This window comes from Populus trichocarpa, chromosome 8 (assembly GCF_000002775.5).
Source record: "Populus trichocarpa isolate Nisqually-1 chromosome 8, P.trichocarpa_v4.1, whole genome shotgun sequence".
Lineage (NCBI taxonomy): Eukaryota > Viridiplantae > Streptophyta > Magnoliopsida > Malpighiales > Salicaceae > Populus > Populus trichocarpa.
This window is the reverse complement of record NC_037292.2, coordinates 11,601,317-11,617,564: the sequence shown is the minus strand read 5'-3', so window position 1 is coordinate 11,617,564 and position 16,248 is coordinate 11,601,317. Positions and strand designations below refer to the sequence as shown.

At 32.6% G+C, this 16,248-nt stretch overlaps 1 protein-coding gene across 3 annotated transcripts; it reads right to left on the bottom strand.

Annotated features, from left to right (window-relative positions):
- Positions 1 to 337: 337 nt before the first annotated feature.
- On the bottom strand, positions 338 to 10,531 carry LOC7467541 (uncharacterized). 3 transcript variants are annotated; one of them, XM_002311639.4, is made up of 14 exons: positions 10,300 to 10,531; positions 8,897 to 9,304; positions 8,377 to 8,551; positions 7,989 to 8,072; positions 7,656 to 7,897; positions 7,334 to 7,553; positions 6,762 to 6,841; positions 6,596 to 6,680; positions 6,129 to 6,260; positions 5,931 to 6,044; positions 5,797 to 5,844; positions 5,153 to 5,237; positions 4,088 to 4,144; positions 338 to 813 (listed from the first exon to the last, which is right to left on the bottom strand). In XM_002311639.4, exons 2-14 carry the CDS (start codon positions 9,115 to 9,117, stop codon positions 701 to 703), a joined length of 1,656 nt encoding a protein of 551 aa, XP_002311675.1. In that variant the 5' UTR covers positions 9,118 to 9,304; positions 10,300 to 10,531; the 3' UTR covers positions 338 to 700. The 3 variants fall into 3 exon arrangements, with proteins under 3 accessions (XP_002311675.1, XP_024463118.1, XP_024463117.1); XM_024607350.2 differs by having other exon boundaries at positions 338 to 810; XM_024607349.2 differs by having other exon boundaries at positions 10,039 to 10,512.
- Positions 10,532 to 16,248: the final 5,717 nt, after the last annotated feature.

The window sequence follows — 16,248 nt, the reverse complement described above, 5'->3', positions numbered from 1 at the left end:
TTTACTTTCATTTATAGATTAATCTTTTTCATCAATTCATGCTTTTTTTTTTAAAATTTAAAAAAATAGAAGAGTTAAAAAAGCACGTAGATGAATTGGAAAGTTTGAGGAGTTAAAAAATCATTTTTTAGAACAAAACATTAGCATCGCCTGTATTGATCAAAGGATATTAAATTATTTTTTATATTATAAAAATTAATTATTTTGTTTCGAGAAACCACAGGGACTAACTTATAATTAAGTTTAATAGCATCCTCGCATGAATTACAAGATTGAGGGGGTTCAAAATTGCAATTCTCAGAACCCTAACCTAGAAGTTACATCCAAGAGGGAGGGAGGGAGGGGAAATCTCTTGTTTCTGCATTTTTCACAGGAATAAATGATACATCTTAATCAACTCAGCAATGATTAGTAACAAGAAAAACCCACAATAGTGATCTGGTATAGCAGATTTCTGACAAAAGGGGTAAAATAAATACACAACGATTTCAAAAGAATATTTACTATGGGACGATTTTACAAGGATTAACAACCTAACTAAGACGAGCCAATTAGTAAACTCAAACCACTCATGTTTTGGGCCCTTCGCCCTTGAAGCTTTGATTTCGGCAACATAAAATGAGGAGCTATCCATCAAGAAAATGATCCATCATTTTATCTCTAATTGAATGTTATGTGACCATCTGAAGGGATGATGAGATTAGAACAGCTTATTTGGATTTCCCGATTGCTCCGAAGAATCTAGTTTAGGAGGCAGGAGGCTTAGGAAGCTCCCCTTAACAGGTTCATTAGGAGGCTCGGCTGACTCATCTTCTGAAATAATATGAACCACCGCAATAAGAACAAGGAAAGAAAAAAAGAAATGCAACCTGATTGATGGTCAATACAATATCAAGCTATTACAATGCTCCACTTTTTTTGCTGTATTATGAAGTGAAAATATACATAATGGTTCTAAGAGCATGATAGTGTTTAACTTGCATCATCTACAGACTACATACAGTTTTGAAAGAAATAACTATAAAAAAAGAAGTGTGTTGATGATGTTTTTTTGCTGTATTTTGAAGTGAAAATATACATAATGGTTCTAAGAGCATGATAGTGTTTAACTTGCATCATCTACAGACTACACACAGTTTTGAAAGAAATAACTATAAAAAGTGTGTTGATGATGTGAATGAAATTCTGAAACAACTCAAACAAAGATTTTGCACTTGCTTATTTCAAAGAAAGCTAAATACATCGCCAATAACTTCAAGCAATACCAGCCATTAGGCCCTAACCAAATTTGAGCACTTGCATAAATAAATGATAGCTTGATCTGTCAGTTAATAAACCAGAAAGAAATATCACCATAAGCATAAAACATTTTTAGGTTTTCGTTGTATGATATGATAAATTTGAAGATGGGTATGGCAAAGGGTTAGATTTTGAGAGTCAAGTGCCGAGGGCATAAAAAGTGTCGACGATGAAAGTGTTTGTGGTGTTTGGTAGTGAATGATGCATAGAAGGTGTAAATAGAGCATAATAGTGGGTCCCATTATTATCAAAATCAGACCGGAGCTTGAACCAACAAAGGTGTCAATTCATTGGTTCACTGATTCAACTGGCATTTCACTGGTTTAATACCTGGAAGAACATTTTTTCAGATTTTTTATCGAGGGACACGTGGTAGGCCTTGAGTCAGTTCAACCCAATTCTTGGCCGGTTCAATCTGATTCAGGCCAGTTCTTAGTCAGTTCAGCCCAATTCAAGGTGGTTCTTACCATATTGATTGCACAATTAGTCCCTACACTCCAACAAGACAGGTGTAAAATCTGGTTCACCAGTTGAGCCAGCCAATTCTGATAACTATTAATAGGTTTATAAATAATATTAATGAGACCTGATTTGATTAAGAAAATGATGAAACGAAACATGAGAGGGAACAAGACCACTATTGAGGAGGGACACTAATTTCCATGCTTGGAAGGCAGTACTTCAACCCAAAAGGGGGATGAAATATTACCCTCCATAACTTCTCATTCTCTTAACATGGGCGCCCAACAGGGTGGTAGCTCCTCACTCCTCTCAGCCCTTTCCCTCGGTTAAAAACAGAATTTTCATTTTTAAAAAAAAAACAAGGTAACTTCAAAATTAGATTTATCGGACCTTAGAAAACTGAGAAAAACTACAAAGTAGCAAAGAGTACAAATAACATTGTTTCAAAAGAGTAAGATCACAGTTTTGTGAGTTTGTAATCTCAATGCATATTTTAAAATTTGTTTTTGGCTACTTTTTATCATATTATCCCAACCATTCTAAAAAAATATTATAGGAAACAATAAAAGACTATAGATGGACACTGTTCACACTCACAAAACATAGTGGACTTCTGTTTATTTTTTAATAATTCATTTTGGTCATCAAAGTTTTATTTCGGGCGATTTGATCCTAATAGAAGGACAATTGATTTTGATTTCTTAGGAAATGCTGGAGCCGGAAGAAAAGGCACTAAAATGAAAAAGACATCAAACATGGATAGTGTGCATGATATTTCATGAAAAATACACTTAGATCCTCAAAATTTAAAAATAACACAATTTATACAATTTAGATCCCCTTATATTTCAAAAATTCATTTTCGGCACAAAAGTTTATTTGTATTATTTTTCAATTCCTAATTAGAGGGAGGGGGCTCGCCGGATTCCGATGATGGGAGAGAGTTGTCGCTCACGCCATTTTCGGCCACCGAATGATTTTTCTTGGTGTTCATGAGTTTCATGAGATAAGAAGGGCTTGATGGTGGTTGTTTAGAGTCTTAATGTTGTTTGAAAAAACAAATCAAAGCCAAGGACGCCAAAACTAACCTGATTTGATTTCGAGTTTTTTGATATTTTTTTTTTTGGTATTTTGAGGTGATAGATTGGTTTGTAGGTGTTCTAAGGGTGTTGATGAGGTGTTCTAAGGGTGTTGATGAGGTGTTCTAAGGGTGTTGATGAGGTGTTCTAAGGGTGTTGATGAGGTGTTCTAAGGGTGTTGGTAAGATGTTTTTGGGTTGAAATGGCTTGCAAATTAGGTTTTTTGGGCAAAAGAGACACTGCCCTGATTTTTCGACCACCGTAGTGGTAACCGGAATCTAGGCTTGCAGACTACACGTCGTCTGTCTTAGCAGGCGATGTGTTGCCAGCTTATTTTTTTCAAAAAAAATAAGTGCTTCCGCCCTTTAAATTGTTTTTAAAAAATAAAACCAAGCCTAGGCCCACAGGCTTGAAGGCCCACCTACACGCCTAGGCTTTTCATTACAGTGGCCCAGGCGTGTTGGGCTCTTTATATATATAAATTTAAGGGGAAAAATTATTAAACCTTGTTAAATCAATTACTCGGATCAAAGGTTTGACGAGTTAAGCCACAACACCCGCGCTATTATTATTTTTTCTAATATTGATTTTTTTTTAATTGATATCTTTTTTTAATATATTTTTTTAAAATAATTTTTAAATTTATGTTTCAATTAATATCTCTCCTCTGTGGAATTGTTTTCTTTTTTGCTTATTTATCCTTTTTTGAATAGAATTTTTTTAACTTTGTATTTAATTTTTGAAAAACTAGGATGATTTATCTATAATTTTTCTTTTCATCTTTTGTATAGATTTATTCTTGAAAATAAAAAATGTTTATTTTGATTTATGCAGCCTTGCATGATATATTTTTTTTCCTTTTTATGTTATTTAATCAATTTAATATATGTGTCTATTTCTATTATCGTTTGATTGAATAAAAAAATAATTTTAATAAACATATTCAGTAAACACAATCGAATATATGTCCTATCTTACGAGATTAAATATCCTGATTTATATTTGTCTATCGATTTTTCTAATTTATTTTTAATTATCGTTAATGACTTTTTTATTATTATTAACACACATAATTCTCGATTTATTTAATTACATGTATATAAGTTTTTTAATTTACACATTTTTTTTTATGTACAAAAATACATAAGAAAAGCATGCATATATATTTTTTTTATAAAAATATTTGGCTTACGACAGAGCGCTAGTCAAACAATTAGTATTTTACTAAAACTGATAACAAAACTTACCAAAAAGTGACTTGATCGAAGGCCTCTTAGATTTTGTGCTCTTCTTCTTTAATTCAGCTGCATATTGCAGGTAGAAAAAAGTCACATAAAGGATCACGTGAAAGTAGATGATTGGACAAAGATAAAAATTGCGCTCTTCACAAATAAACATATAAGAAAAATATGCAAGCTTCGATCTTCCACCAACAGATTTGATTGATATTTTGCTTCTACCCCTGTAGCTTAAATTTTCCCATTGCTACCCTTCTAGTTCTCAAAAATTCCAATGTCACAATTAACCATCAAATAGCTTACTTTTGAATTTGGTTCTTTAGTTTTTTTAGGTTTATAATAATCTTTGTGAGATACCACAACACGTACGAGGATTAAAGAGGAAAAAAAGTGAGTAAAACAGACAAAATAGCAAAAAATACAAGCGAACTTTTAGTTAGTATTTAACAATAAAGGGCAAAATTGGAGCTTTCTAGAGGTAACATTGGGAAATTTTAAACTAAGAACAAGTGGAAAATTGATGAATCTGTAATGGCAACATTAAAGTTCACTCCAAAAATATCAACGCTCTTTGTGCCTGATCTACAAGGCACAAGACACAAGACACGCATTTGTTATTCTACATAATTTGTCACTTTTAGCAATTAAATTAATCATCACCTACTAACTAGTAAGCGTAACATTTTATAGCCAAGATATGAATAAATAAATATTTCAGGCCAGAAACAAACACAAATATCCCCAGTATAAGTACACCTCAATATTGCCTCCGCTAGAAAGTTTAGGTTCAAGCATTTCCAACCGTGCATAAATGAACAAAAATAGATTAAGTTAAGGTATAGCCACTGTAAAAAAATAAAACTTGTAGAGCACTTAAGTTACAGTGTGATGCATGGCCAAACACTTCTATTATTAGCAATCCCATTCCCTACCTTAGGACCACAATATCACTATGAAAAAAATAAAAGATAAAAGATTCGATACTCTGGATAATGTGGAGACAAAATACTAAATAGGATACTCGAATGGAGAGGATGCATTATATAAATATAAATGAAGCGAAGAAAAATATACCAATTCCAGGCAACTGATGATCATTTATGATTTCAAAGTTCTTGTATGTATAACCAACAAAGTTGATATCTTTAGATGAAAGCATCTGCAAAAAAAGACAAACGATCATTTGATCAACATCTAGATGCCAGAAACATTATTTATCCCCAATTAATTAAACCTTTAACTTGCAGGCTATATAAAGCAAAATAGCTTTTGTGTTTGATGCTACAATACTCCAATTAAATTCACAGGCAAATCTACCACCAAAAAATCTTAAGCTGTGGAACTAACATTTTCATGCATGAATGTCCACCTCCCTCAGGGAAAGGAATGCTGTAATTTGTGAGTTTGGAAAAATGTAAAGTTCCCCATGCTCCCAAATTTCAGCTTTCCTGATTGGTGTTTCATGAGGTCTTATCATTAGTTGATGTTTTTTTGTTTTGATATAAATTGGTTGATAGTAGTACAGTAGAAGTGAAGGGTGAATTGATTGGTCAACGCCTTCCTACTGAATTTTTCTTGGAAATGAAAGACTTGTCCATTGAAAAAAATGAAATAGACTGAACAGAGAACGCATATCCTCTGGTGGAATACTAATAAAGAAACCCTAAAAATAACTACATATGCTTAAAACATGAATAACAGAATTTGTATGTACCAACCTTTCTCCACGGACCAGATTTTGCTGAAGTCTGAATTTGGTCATCAGCCTACTCAAACAATCACATCAATGATAGAAAGGTTACCAAGATAAAGCATCTAAAAAGGTGATTAAATTTTAGACCAATCAATCTACCTCTTCAAACTTCTCAAAATTTTGGGTATCCAACTCATCATTGACCTCAGGAATAAATGCAGCTTTTATTTGATATAATTTGTCCCACTCAATACCTTTAAACCATGGGTGAGCCTGAAAATAACACAGCAAGTAAATTTTATCAATCTCGAATTTATCTTGGAGTAACTAAAGAATTTAGAAAACACGACACAACACCTTGATTTCATCTGCCCCTTTTGTTCCAAGCCTCTGGTCAACATTACATAGAAGTTTGCTAATAAGGTCTTTTGCTTCGGAAGATAACTTTGCTTCTTCTGGAAATTTTAAATGATCTCTCCAATTAACTATCTGCACAAAACAAAAACTGTGAAATGAGTAGGACTGCTGATATTGGAGACAGCGAGTAGAATGAACTGCTCCAAAGGTAAACATTGAAAAAGGAAAAGAACTTAGATCTCGGTGCTGACAATTAGAGGTTTATTAGCATTTAGGCAAAAAGCTTGAGAAGTTACCAACTACAGGTTAGCAATTTGAACTGAAAAGCATGGTTTTGAGTTGGTAATGAGATTAGAAAAAATAACAAGTAAACATGTTCGCAAGGCTCATTTCAACATGCATTAATCACAATCAAGAAAAGCAAACTTTTCTATTGACAAATAAGAAGTAAACAGTTGCAAAATTACCTTCCTACAAGTTGACATGGGCTCGTCTGAGTAAAACGGTGGGAACCCCACAAGCATTTCATACATAATAGCACCAAGGGACCACCTGGATGTATAAAACAAAGTCACACCTGAATGGTCTCAGAAAATAAAATTACTAGCTAAGAAACATTTAAAGTGTACCAACCAATCACATTCCATTCCATATCCTTTCTTCAACAAGACCTCTGGGGCAATATAGTCAGGAGTTCCAACAGTAGAATAAGCCTGCAAAATTAACACATTGAAGGTTTAAAAAATAGAAATCCCAGTGGGATTCCCACAGATACTACACATACCCATGAGGGCAGAAATGATAGATGAACACGAGGTCGTCCTAGCATGTCTAAAGATTTTTATAGGAAAAATAATTACTAAAGGAAAAAGGAATGTTTATGATTGTAAAGGAAATCAAGACATCCTACTAAGAAACAAGAGAAACCAAGAAAAAAAGAGGCTAGAATTATAGAGCTTTCCAGTCTCTCTGCGTAGCCACTAAGAAAAGTTCACCAAACACGTCCATAAAACAGCACCATAAAGAAGCTTGGAAGAGTATTTAATCACTCTAGATAATTACTTATTGCCAGCAAGTTATAAGCGATAGAATGAAAACAAGCATTCAGCTATAAAGCAGCAGCAGTGGCATCAACAACAATGCCTTGATTGACAATGTTACTCCTATTGAATGAAAGGTCATTCCACTACATATAGGGAACTTACGAGCATCCTCCTGTTCCTTTGCCAATGTTGTAATTGCTCCTGTTGTGTACGTTTTGGCACTGCAGGGCGTCCATCACTTTGAAGAGCTCCACTAAGCTTGTTTGCCGCAGAAAAATCCTTCTCTTGGAGAGTACTGCAATCTAATGGTTTACATAATCCAAAGTCTGATAATTTCATGTGACCATTTCTATCAAGTAGCAAGTTGTCAGGTTTGATATCTCTGCAACATGAAAACACAGAAAAGATAAGGCCACAATTACAATATCAGAAGTACATGGTAAGAAAAGCAGATCAACAGCTCAAGTCAAAAACCTTGAGTTACCTATGAATATAATTATGTTTATGGATAGACTCAATAGCCAGGACAGTTTCCCCAACGTAAAACCTGGCCTCATCTTCGGTTAGTGTGTCTTTGCGCATCAGTAAAGTCATCATATCTCCACCAGGTAGATATTCCATGATGAGATACAGATACTCTTCATCTTGGAAAGAACAATATAGTTTGACAATGCAATTGCTATCAACCTCAGCAAGTAGATTCCTTTCTGCTTTCACATGTTCGACCTGAACATTTTAGATCCAAACTGAAAATAAGCATAATGAACAGATAAAAAAACCAATAAAATTGTCGGGCAGGATTAATGAAAACATATACCTGGCCTCTGCGTAGCATCTCTGATTTCTTAAGCTTCTTCATGGCATATACATGACCTGTTGATTTTTCTCTACAGACTCTAACCTGCAAACTCAAAAGGAGAAGATCAAAAAACAAATCACTAATTGATGCTTTGATTGAAAGAGCAACAGCATTTTAAACACACAAATGTAAATCAAGCAAGAGATCCTGGCTATCAAATAGAGATGCAACATATAAATGCAGCAACACTTTAACTAAGAGTGGATTTTTCTTGCAAACAGCAGTAAAATGTTTTAACCTGTGTATACATGTTTGTTTCTTCTTACTATATGCCAGGATGCAGCAAGAAGAAAATGCCAAATAGGTCTGTCAAGCTGGAATAGAATATGGAAAAAGACTAACTTACCTCCCCAAATGCACCCTTGCCTATCATGGTCAATGGCTCAAAATCATCAGCGCCCATTTTATGCCTTTGAAGACGCATGTATTCAGTTTCCTTCTTCTCTAAAAACTTTAGTAAGTTATTATGTTCTTCCTCAGAGACCTCAGCATCAGCTAACTTCTTCTCCAGTACATTACGTCTGCAAGAAATCATAAGCACCAAAACACCACCATCATCAATGCACTAAAGTCAAAAGATCAGATGGTCTAAGAAAAAACAGGTGTTTTATTCATCCAATGACTACTTGGAAAAGAAATTTAAAAAATTTAATGCACTTAAAGAAAAAAATGATTTCTTGAAGAATGGAGTATCATATAAATAATGGAAACATGACTGGTTGTACAATGTTGGAGTATCATATAAATAACATCTTCCCATCAATTGAGAATTCCAAGCAGATAAGCCAATGGGTGAAGTGTGAATATTAACAGAAAAGTAATTTTACTCGAACATCATTGCTATGAAAAGATGCATTAAATCATACCGCTCCTGCCTCTCTTGCAGGTCCTTCATTTGCTTCTTATAATGGTTCTCAATAAACTGTTTTGCAGCTGCAACCTTCTGCTTGGTTACATTGGATGGTGCTTCTTCACTGTTAGGTGCTTTAGTTCCCTCCTTCCCATTGCATGTGGTATCTTTCTGTTTGGCAGACTTCAGCTTATCCTTCGACTTTAACCTGTTGAACCAACACCCTGTTGACTCCATGTGTTTACTTAACAATTATTTCAGCTTTTGTGGGAGTTAGAGCCCTCTTGTCACAACCCCTCACTCTTAAATATATGCATTCGATTTCTCAAGTTACTGAAGATGAACCCTTTAGCTCAGGCACTCGTTTGACAGATGAAGCAGACTCTTATGCACGACTCATTACCAAGGAATTCAAGCATTTCCTCTGCATTAAAAAAATGCAAACAGCATTAAACAAGCTTGACATAATCATAATTGCATTATTCTCAGACTTATCTCCAAGCAATTGCAATAAATTGGAACTGCAAACATATGTAAAAGAACATTAGAAGAAATGCACCGGGTGGCAGCAGAGAAAAGTAATGTAATGAAATAAACTGCAGATCCGTTCAGAGATTGACGATCAAATGTAACCAGCATACATTTAAAAACTTTAGAAAGTAACATAACTCAAAATCTCCCAAGGATCATTATCTCAAAAGCATAAGACGCCTGCCTTGCAACTGAAATTTCTGCGTCACTCCTTTCGTTTCCCAAAATCAGTATAGAATAGCCCTCGATTCATTAACAAACCACCCATAGAGTTCTAAACCTTAAACATCAAAGCAGCAAACAAATGCTGCATCACTCAACAACTTACACACCACTAGGCAAGATACAAGCCAATCCTCAAATCAGCAATCTACCTACATGATTATCCTAATTGGTATTACTAAGAAATACCAACCAACTTGAGTTTCTTCACTGATTCAAAATATTTTAGGCCAGCCCCTTCCTAAAATTCTCTCACCGATAAAACACAACTAAAAACAGATATCGCAATTCAAATTCAACAACCATCAGAAAATAGATATACAAATAAACTACACATTATTCCAACACTGTTTCAAAAAAGCAAAAAAAAAAAACTTCAGATCCTTAAAATCCCTAATCACTCACCATTCATATTTTTTTGGTATACAAGCAGGAATTCAGAACTCAAAATGTCGAAACCAGACAAATCTAAAAGTTAATAAAAATCAATAAAGCAATGACATCCAAAATCTAAGACGAAAAGCACTGGCGTTTCCTACATTTTCTTACTAAGCATACAGAAATTGAAACCCTCAAACTCAAACCACAAGATTAACTTCCTTAACAAGAAAAAAAAAAAAGCAAAATAAAAGTAAGAAAGAAGTGAGTAGATGGAAACAAAAGGACCTTGTGTAATTACAAAGAGAACGAGAGAGAGAGACAGTAGCGTAGGATAAGAAATGAAGAAGTAGGATTAAAGAAAGAGAGGAAGCGGAAATCTCGGCAAAGAAGAGAAGAGGAGCACTTTGTCTTCATGATTTTGATGACCCATTTGATTTGTGTTGAAACTTTTGAACCCCTCTCTCTCTCTCTCTCTCTCTCTCTCTTCTTTCCTGCTTCTATCAGTGTCAATGGATCGAACACGCTTCTTTTTCTAGTTTTTTTTTTTTTAATTTTTTACTACTCACTCACTCTCACTGTGCTTTTTTCTTTCTTTAATTTAATCCTGATCTTTAATTGCTGTTCTTCTTCTTCTACCCCCATCCTACGTGTTTATTATTTTATGCGCAAATGAAGAAACGTTTCTCGCGAGATGTTTCTCTCTCTTGAAAATAATAACTTTCTTTTCTTGCTTCTTCGCAGTTTTATGTAAATTCGGATTGATTTTTATTTAAAAAATAATTAAATTAAAATTTTAAAAAAAAAATGAAACCGGTTCAAACCGACCGGTTTTGGTTCGATTCAGTTTTTTATGACAAAAACCGGTTCAAACCGGTTTGGCTCGGTTTTTCCGGTTTGACTTGATTTTTTTGGTTTGCCTTGATTTTTTTTGTTTGAATTGGTTTTTTTTTCAGTTTTGGTTCGGTTTTTTTGGTTTTAGGCTTATAAAACTGAAATTGAACCGGCCGGTTTTTTCAAAATTTTAATCGGTTTTTTTTTATAGTTCGATTTTTTCAGTTATTTTTTTCTAATTTTCTTAATTTTTTATTTTTTAATTTTTTTATTCACCCCTAATTTCACATGGAAAATACATCCATCTCCTCATATCCTGATTCCTCACACGTATTGTAATGTTGTTGCCCCATAAAGGAAAAAAAAAAATTATTATTTTTATAGTTATTAAATTTAATTTAGTGGTTAACTTTTCCATGGATATAAATTATTAGATTTATTTTTATTAATTAAATATTTTAACTAGAATAACTAGATAATTAAAAACTCATTTAATCATCTGAATTTAATTAGTCAATATTTTACTCAATTCAATTAAAAATATAATTTAAATAGACTCTGAGGTTTGAATTTTAAAGCTAACTCATTATTTAGCGAATAAAACGGTTATTTTTAAAAATATTTTTTATTTAAAAATATATTAAAATAATATTTTTTTATTTTTAAAAATATAAACAAATAAAAATAATTAAAAAAACATAAAAATTATTTTTAAATAAAAAAATTATTTAAAAAAATATATAATTAGACCGCAATATCAAACAATACCTTAATCTATTTTATTTTTAAAAAAAGAAGAAGATATAACTACCTGACATTTGAATTCTGATTTTGTAATATGCTAGCAAACACATCAGTAAATATAAAATGTAATGATAATTGTCACGTACGTCGCTAGATCATCGATCAGTCTGATAATTATACATAAATTGTTAATAAATTCAACCGATCAACTATTATATATTTTGATAATTTAAATTCTTAATTCGATACTGATGGGAAAACTTGCAGCTATCATATCAGACACCATGCTATAAACATGTATCGATCAGCATTTATCTTTATATATATATTTTAAAAGATAAAAACATTTATATCTTCATAATCAAGAATTGGTTCGTAAGCTCTCGATCGCGTGACACTGGAGAAACCATCGATCTGTTGTCTTAAAAACATGCTTAGCAGTTTAGGAATTTCCAGCTGTCCTATTGAATTCAATAAAGTATACAGATTATTTCAATATTCTCCGTAAACTATTTTTTCACTGTTTTAATTTTCACGCTTTTAAAATAAAATAAAACAAAACGTGTGCCGTTTTACATACTGCACCAATATTTCAAGAGGGAGGAATATTATCTTCGTCTTGATTGATAGGAGGACAAGGGAAAGGTGGGAAGACTTTCAACAAAGATTTCCTACCCTGGTTTGGAGATGTGCTGTCACTGGGAAAAATTGCACAAAAACAGTGCATATATTCAGATGATGCATTTATCATCAAGACAAATAAATTGTCTGTGTTTTTTTAAAAAAATTAGTTTTAAATTAATATCTTGTCAGAGTTTTTTAAAATTAAAAAAAATATTAATATATTTATAATAAAAAAAACAATCTTGAAAGGAAAAGACTCCCAGAGAGCTCGAAACAGCAATATCCAGTATTTCCTTATTTCATGGTTCAATCGGTAGGTAAGTAGATGTGTTCTATACACTACGATCCACTATTTAAAGAATATAATTTCTGGTGAAAGTTCCAATTAACATCTTGTTAATATTTATAGGTTCCTGCGTCAAAAATCCACTCCAAAATATCCTTGTCGTCAACAAAAGGGGATCTCAAGGGAAATGCTTACAGGCGGCCTATGAATGAAGGATCAAATTTCTTGTTTACAACGCTTCACGGTCATGTACTTTCATGTTTATATTTCCCAGGCTATTACAGTGGACATGTATACTTCAATGGTGGAGCAAGAGGGTTGACTTTTGTCACTCGTTTCTCCTTTCAAGAGACTTTTTCTAGATCCGCCATCGCATGATCTATAGGCTTACACTAAACATGTCCATTTTTCTTTATTAACCTAACATGGGTGCTTAAAACACTCCACAGATCCTGCAGTGGCGCTGTTTGACAGGTATATATGACCCCAAAATCCCTCCCAGCATCAACCCCACAGCAAAGGCAATATGAGTAGAGTGGGGGTTTACCTTGCAGGTAGGGCAACATGGGGGGCCATTTTTAAAGTTATCTGGATAGGCATCCATTCAAAATAAAGAGGAAAAGGTTTCGTGAAAGCTGTAGACATCAATGTGTCACATTATTGGACCTCATTTACCCTACTTGTCCATTAATCCATCATTATCAGACCTCATAAAGACGCTATTGGGTGCCAGCTTCTGGGGTAGAAGAAGTTCTCTTTTACTTGTTAAAATCAACACTTCCTGGACTGCTATGCTTTAACATACCCTAATCACGGCTCCAGTACAAGATGCTAGTTCAGACAGGCTGGCTTGCGTTCATGGGCTTGAACTTCCCGCACCCGTTCATCCAAAGGTCCTTGCATGTGATCAATTATTTACTATATAACACCAGAAAAAAGAGAGAATATATTTACTACTTGCAGACCGTGTGATAATTAAGATAATGATCTCCTCTCTTTTTCTCCTGGATAATCTCTTCTTGATCGGTAGTTCATTGTTTTTAAATTGATGTGTTTATAAGGAATATATATGTTCGACCAATGGAAACAGGTAGCTGTCTTTGGAGATCAAACGAAAAGCAAGAAAAAGCCACCAAGTACGTGGGAAAAGTTAAAGAACTGAGGGATTCCCATATCCACTGGCGCCAAATTAATTAGGTTGCAAGTTCTCGACGCCGTGTGCAATATATGTCCCAGAATACACACTCCGTGGTCTCCGTTCACGTCCACATGTTTTAACAGAAACAATAAAGAGAGTTGCCAAGACACTGTGGAAATCATTATAAGTACAGATACAAGAGACTATTTATTACGACAGTTGAATTATGTTTTTGTTATTTGAATAGAAACTGGGATGCCTTAGTTTGGAGCGTATTTCGATCTTTTTCAATGACTCATTAGTTATTAAAAAAGTGTTAATTAAGGGGTATTTTTTTTCAGAATAATAAAATAATTTTTTTACCAATAACAAAAAAAATATAGATATTTTTATAAAGGGTTTTTTTTTTCAGGATAGTCATAAAAAAATTTCCCTATGAATGGAAAAATAATTTAAAGGCATGTATTTAGGGGTGACTTCATCTTTTTACATTGATTTTTTGTTGTGTTCTAAAATCATGAAGGGTATTTTGGATTTTTTGCGCTCAATAATTATATTTTTAATTAAAAAGCTACAAACACGTTTTCCTCACGCATCCGTGTGTGGGAGCGCCCGTATTTTTTGGGCGACACGTGCAGTGCATCCCAATGGCCAGATTTATTGTTCCGTTGTGTCATAGGAAGCGTCTTGTGCAGTGCATGATGACAATTGATAAGCTATTTGTCTTCAATGGTTTTTTTTCTTACTCTTCTAAAGAAAGTGCATGTTTATCCTTTTTTTAAAAAAAAAAAATTTCAATCCTTATGTTTTTTGTTGTTTATTTTCATCCTTGGCTATTTTAGAAAAGTTTTTAATGTTTTCAATTTAGTCCTTAAATTATAATTTGTCATGTATTATTTTTTTGTTCAACTTAGACCTTTTTTTATTTCTAATTTTTTTCCTGGCTTTTTTGTTTTAATTATAATTTTTTGTGAATGATTTTTTCCTCGGTTTTATCATTTGATGTTTAATTTATTGGGGATTGAGTTTCATGATTTTTCTATTTGTCATGCTTTCAAGTTTTAGGAGTTGATACGATCAGAGATCCTTTTTTTCTCATTTTCTTTTATGATTTTATCATTCTGCATTGTTTTTTTTTTTCAAGATTGGTTTTACATCTTTAATTTATTTTTTATTGGTTTATCCTAATCTCATGGCTTGAGTCACAGGTTTTACAGGTCTTTTTTAATAGAGTTTTTTTTTATGTTTTGCATTTAATTTTTGAAGATTTGTTTTTTATTTTATACAAACAAGCTTTATTTTATAAAAAATAATTTATTTTGAAATAATATTTTTAATATGTTCAAACTTGCATGGTATTTTTTATTCCTTTTATTTTATTCACTCAGTCTTACATGTGTTTCTATTTTTATTATCTTTTATTTATTTTAATAAATAAATTTAGTAGACACAAACAAGTACAATATTAAATATCTTGATTTACATCTATCTCTTAAATATTCTAGTTTATCTTTTAATTATTATTAATGATTTTTTTATCTATCTACATGAATGATCATCGATTTATTTATTTATATGCCTGAATAAGCCTTTTGATCTACACTTTGATTATTTTATGTAAAAAAAAAATATTGAAATAGCTTGTTTACACAAATATTATATCTGGATTTCTTAAAACATGTTTTTGCATGCATATATACATGTTTCGCAACACTTTTTCCTAGAGTCTATGTGTTATTGCAATGGATTTTGCTTTTAAAAATATTTTTTAAATTATTTATCATTTAAAAAATATTAAATTGATATTATCTTGTATGCTTTTTAATGATTTTAATATATTAACATTAAAAATAAAAAATAAATCATGAAAAGTACTATTTTAATCTATTTTTAATTAAAAAATATCATACACCAAGTTATCAACACACTAATTGCCTCGACATCAAGTCTAAAACAGTGATCCTGAAACACTTTTTTCCGAGATATGAAATGGATTCTTGAAATAGTCGTGGAATTTTGAATATCACACATAAAATTTCTTAATCATCAAAACGCGATTGAACGAGCTACTATTTTATATATCTGGATTTCTTAGAACATAAAATAAGATTATTTCTCCCTGTATGTTAGCACGAATGTTTCAAACATGATCACCAGACAGATGTTTTACAGAGACATTTGTCTTTACTTATAACACAAGACATTGACCAGGCCATCAAAGAAGAGAAGTCGATAAACATGGGATTTCTGGTCCGGGCTATACAGAGCACTGAAAATGTCCGGTCCGAGAAGGATAATACAGGTCAAACAACATGGGAGACGTTGGCACAGATGTGGTGTGCTAGCTCATAGCGTAGGTAATTAAGGCCAACGAAGGAATCGCGGCCACTGGGAACCGCCACTGGTATGGAACACAAGCCCATGTGACGCTATTGGAGAGATGGAAGGACATTGCATGTGCTTACTATATGAATATGTTTATATGCTAGTACCGTGGATTCGATGTGAAGATTGATTGTTATTGTTTTTTAAAGTATTTTTTATTAAAAATATTTTTTAAAAAATAATTTTTTTAATATTAATGCATTAAAATATTTAAAAATATCAAAAA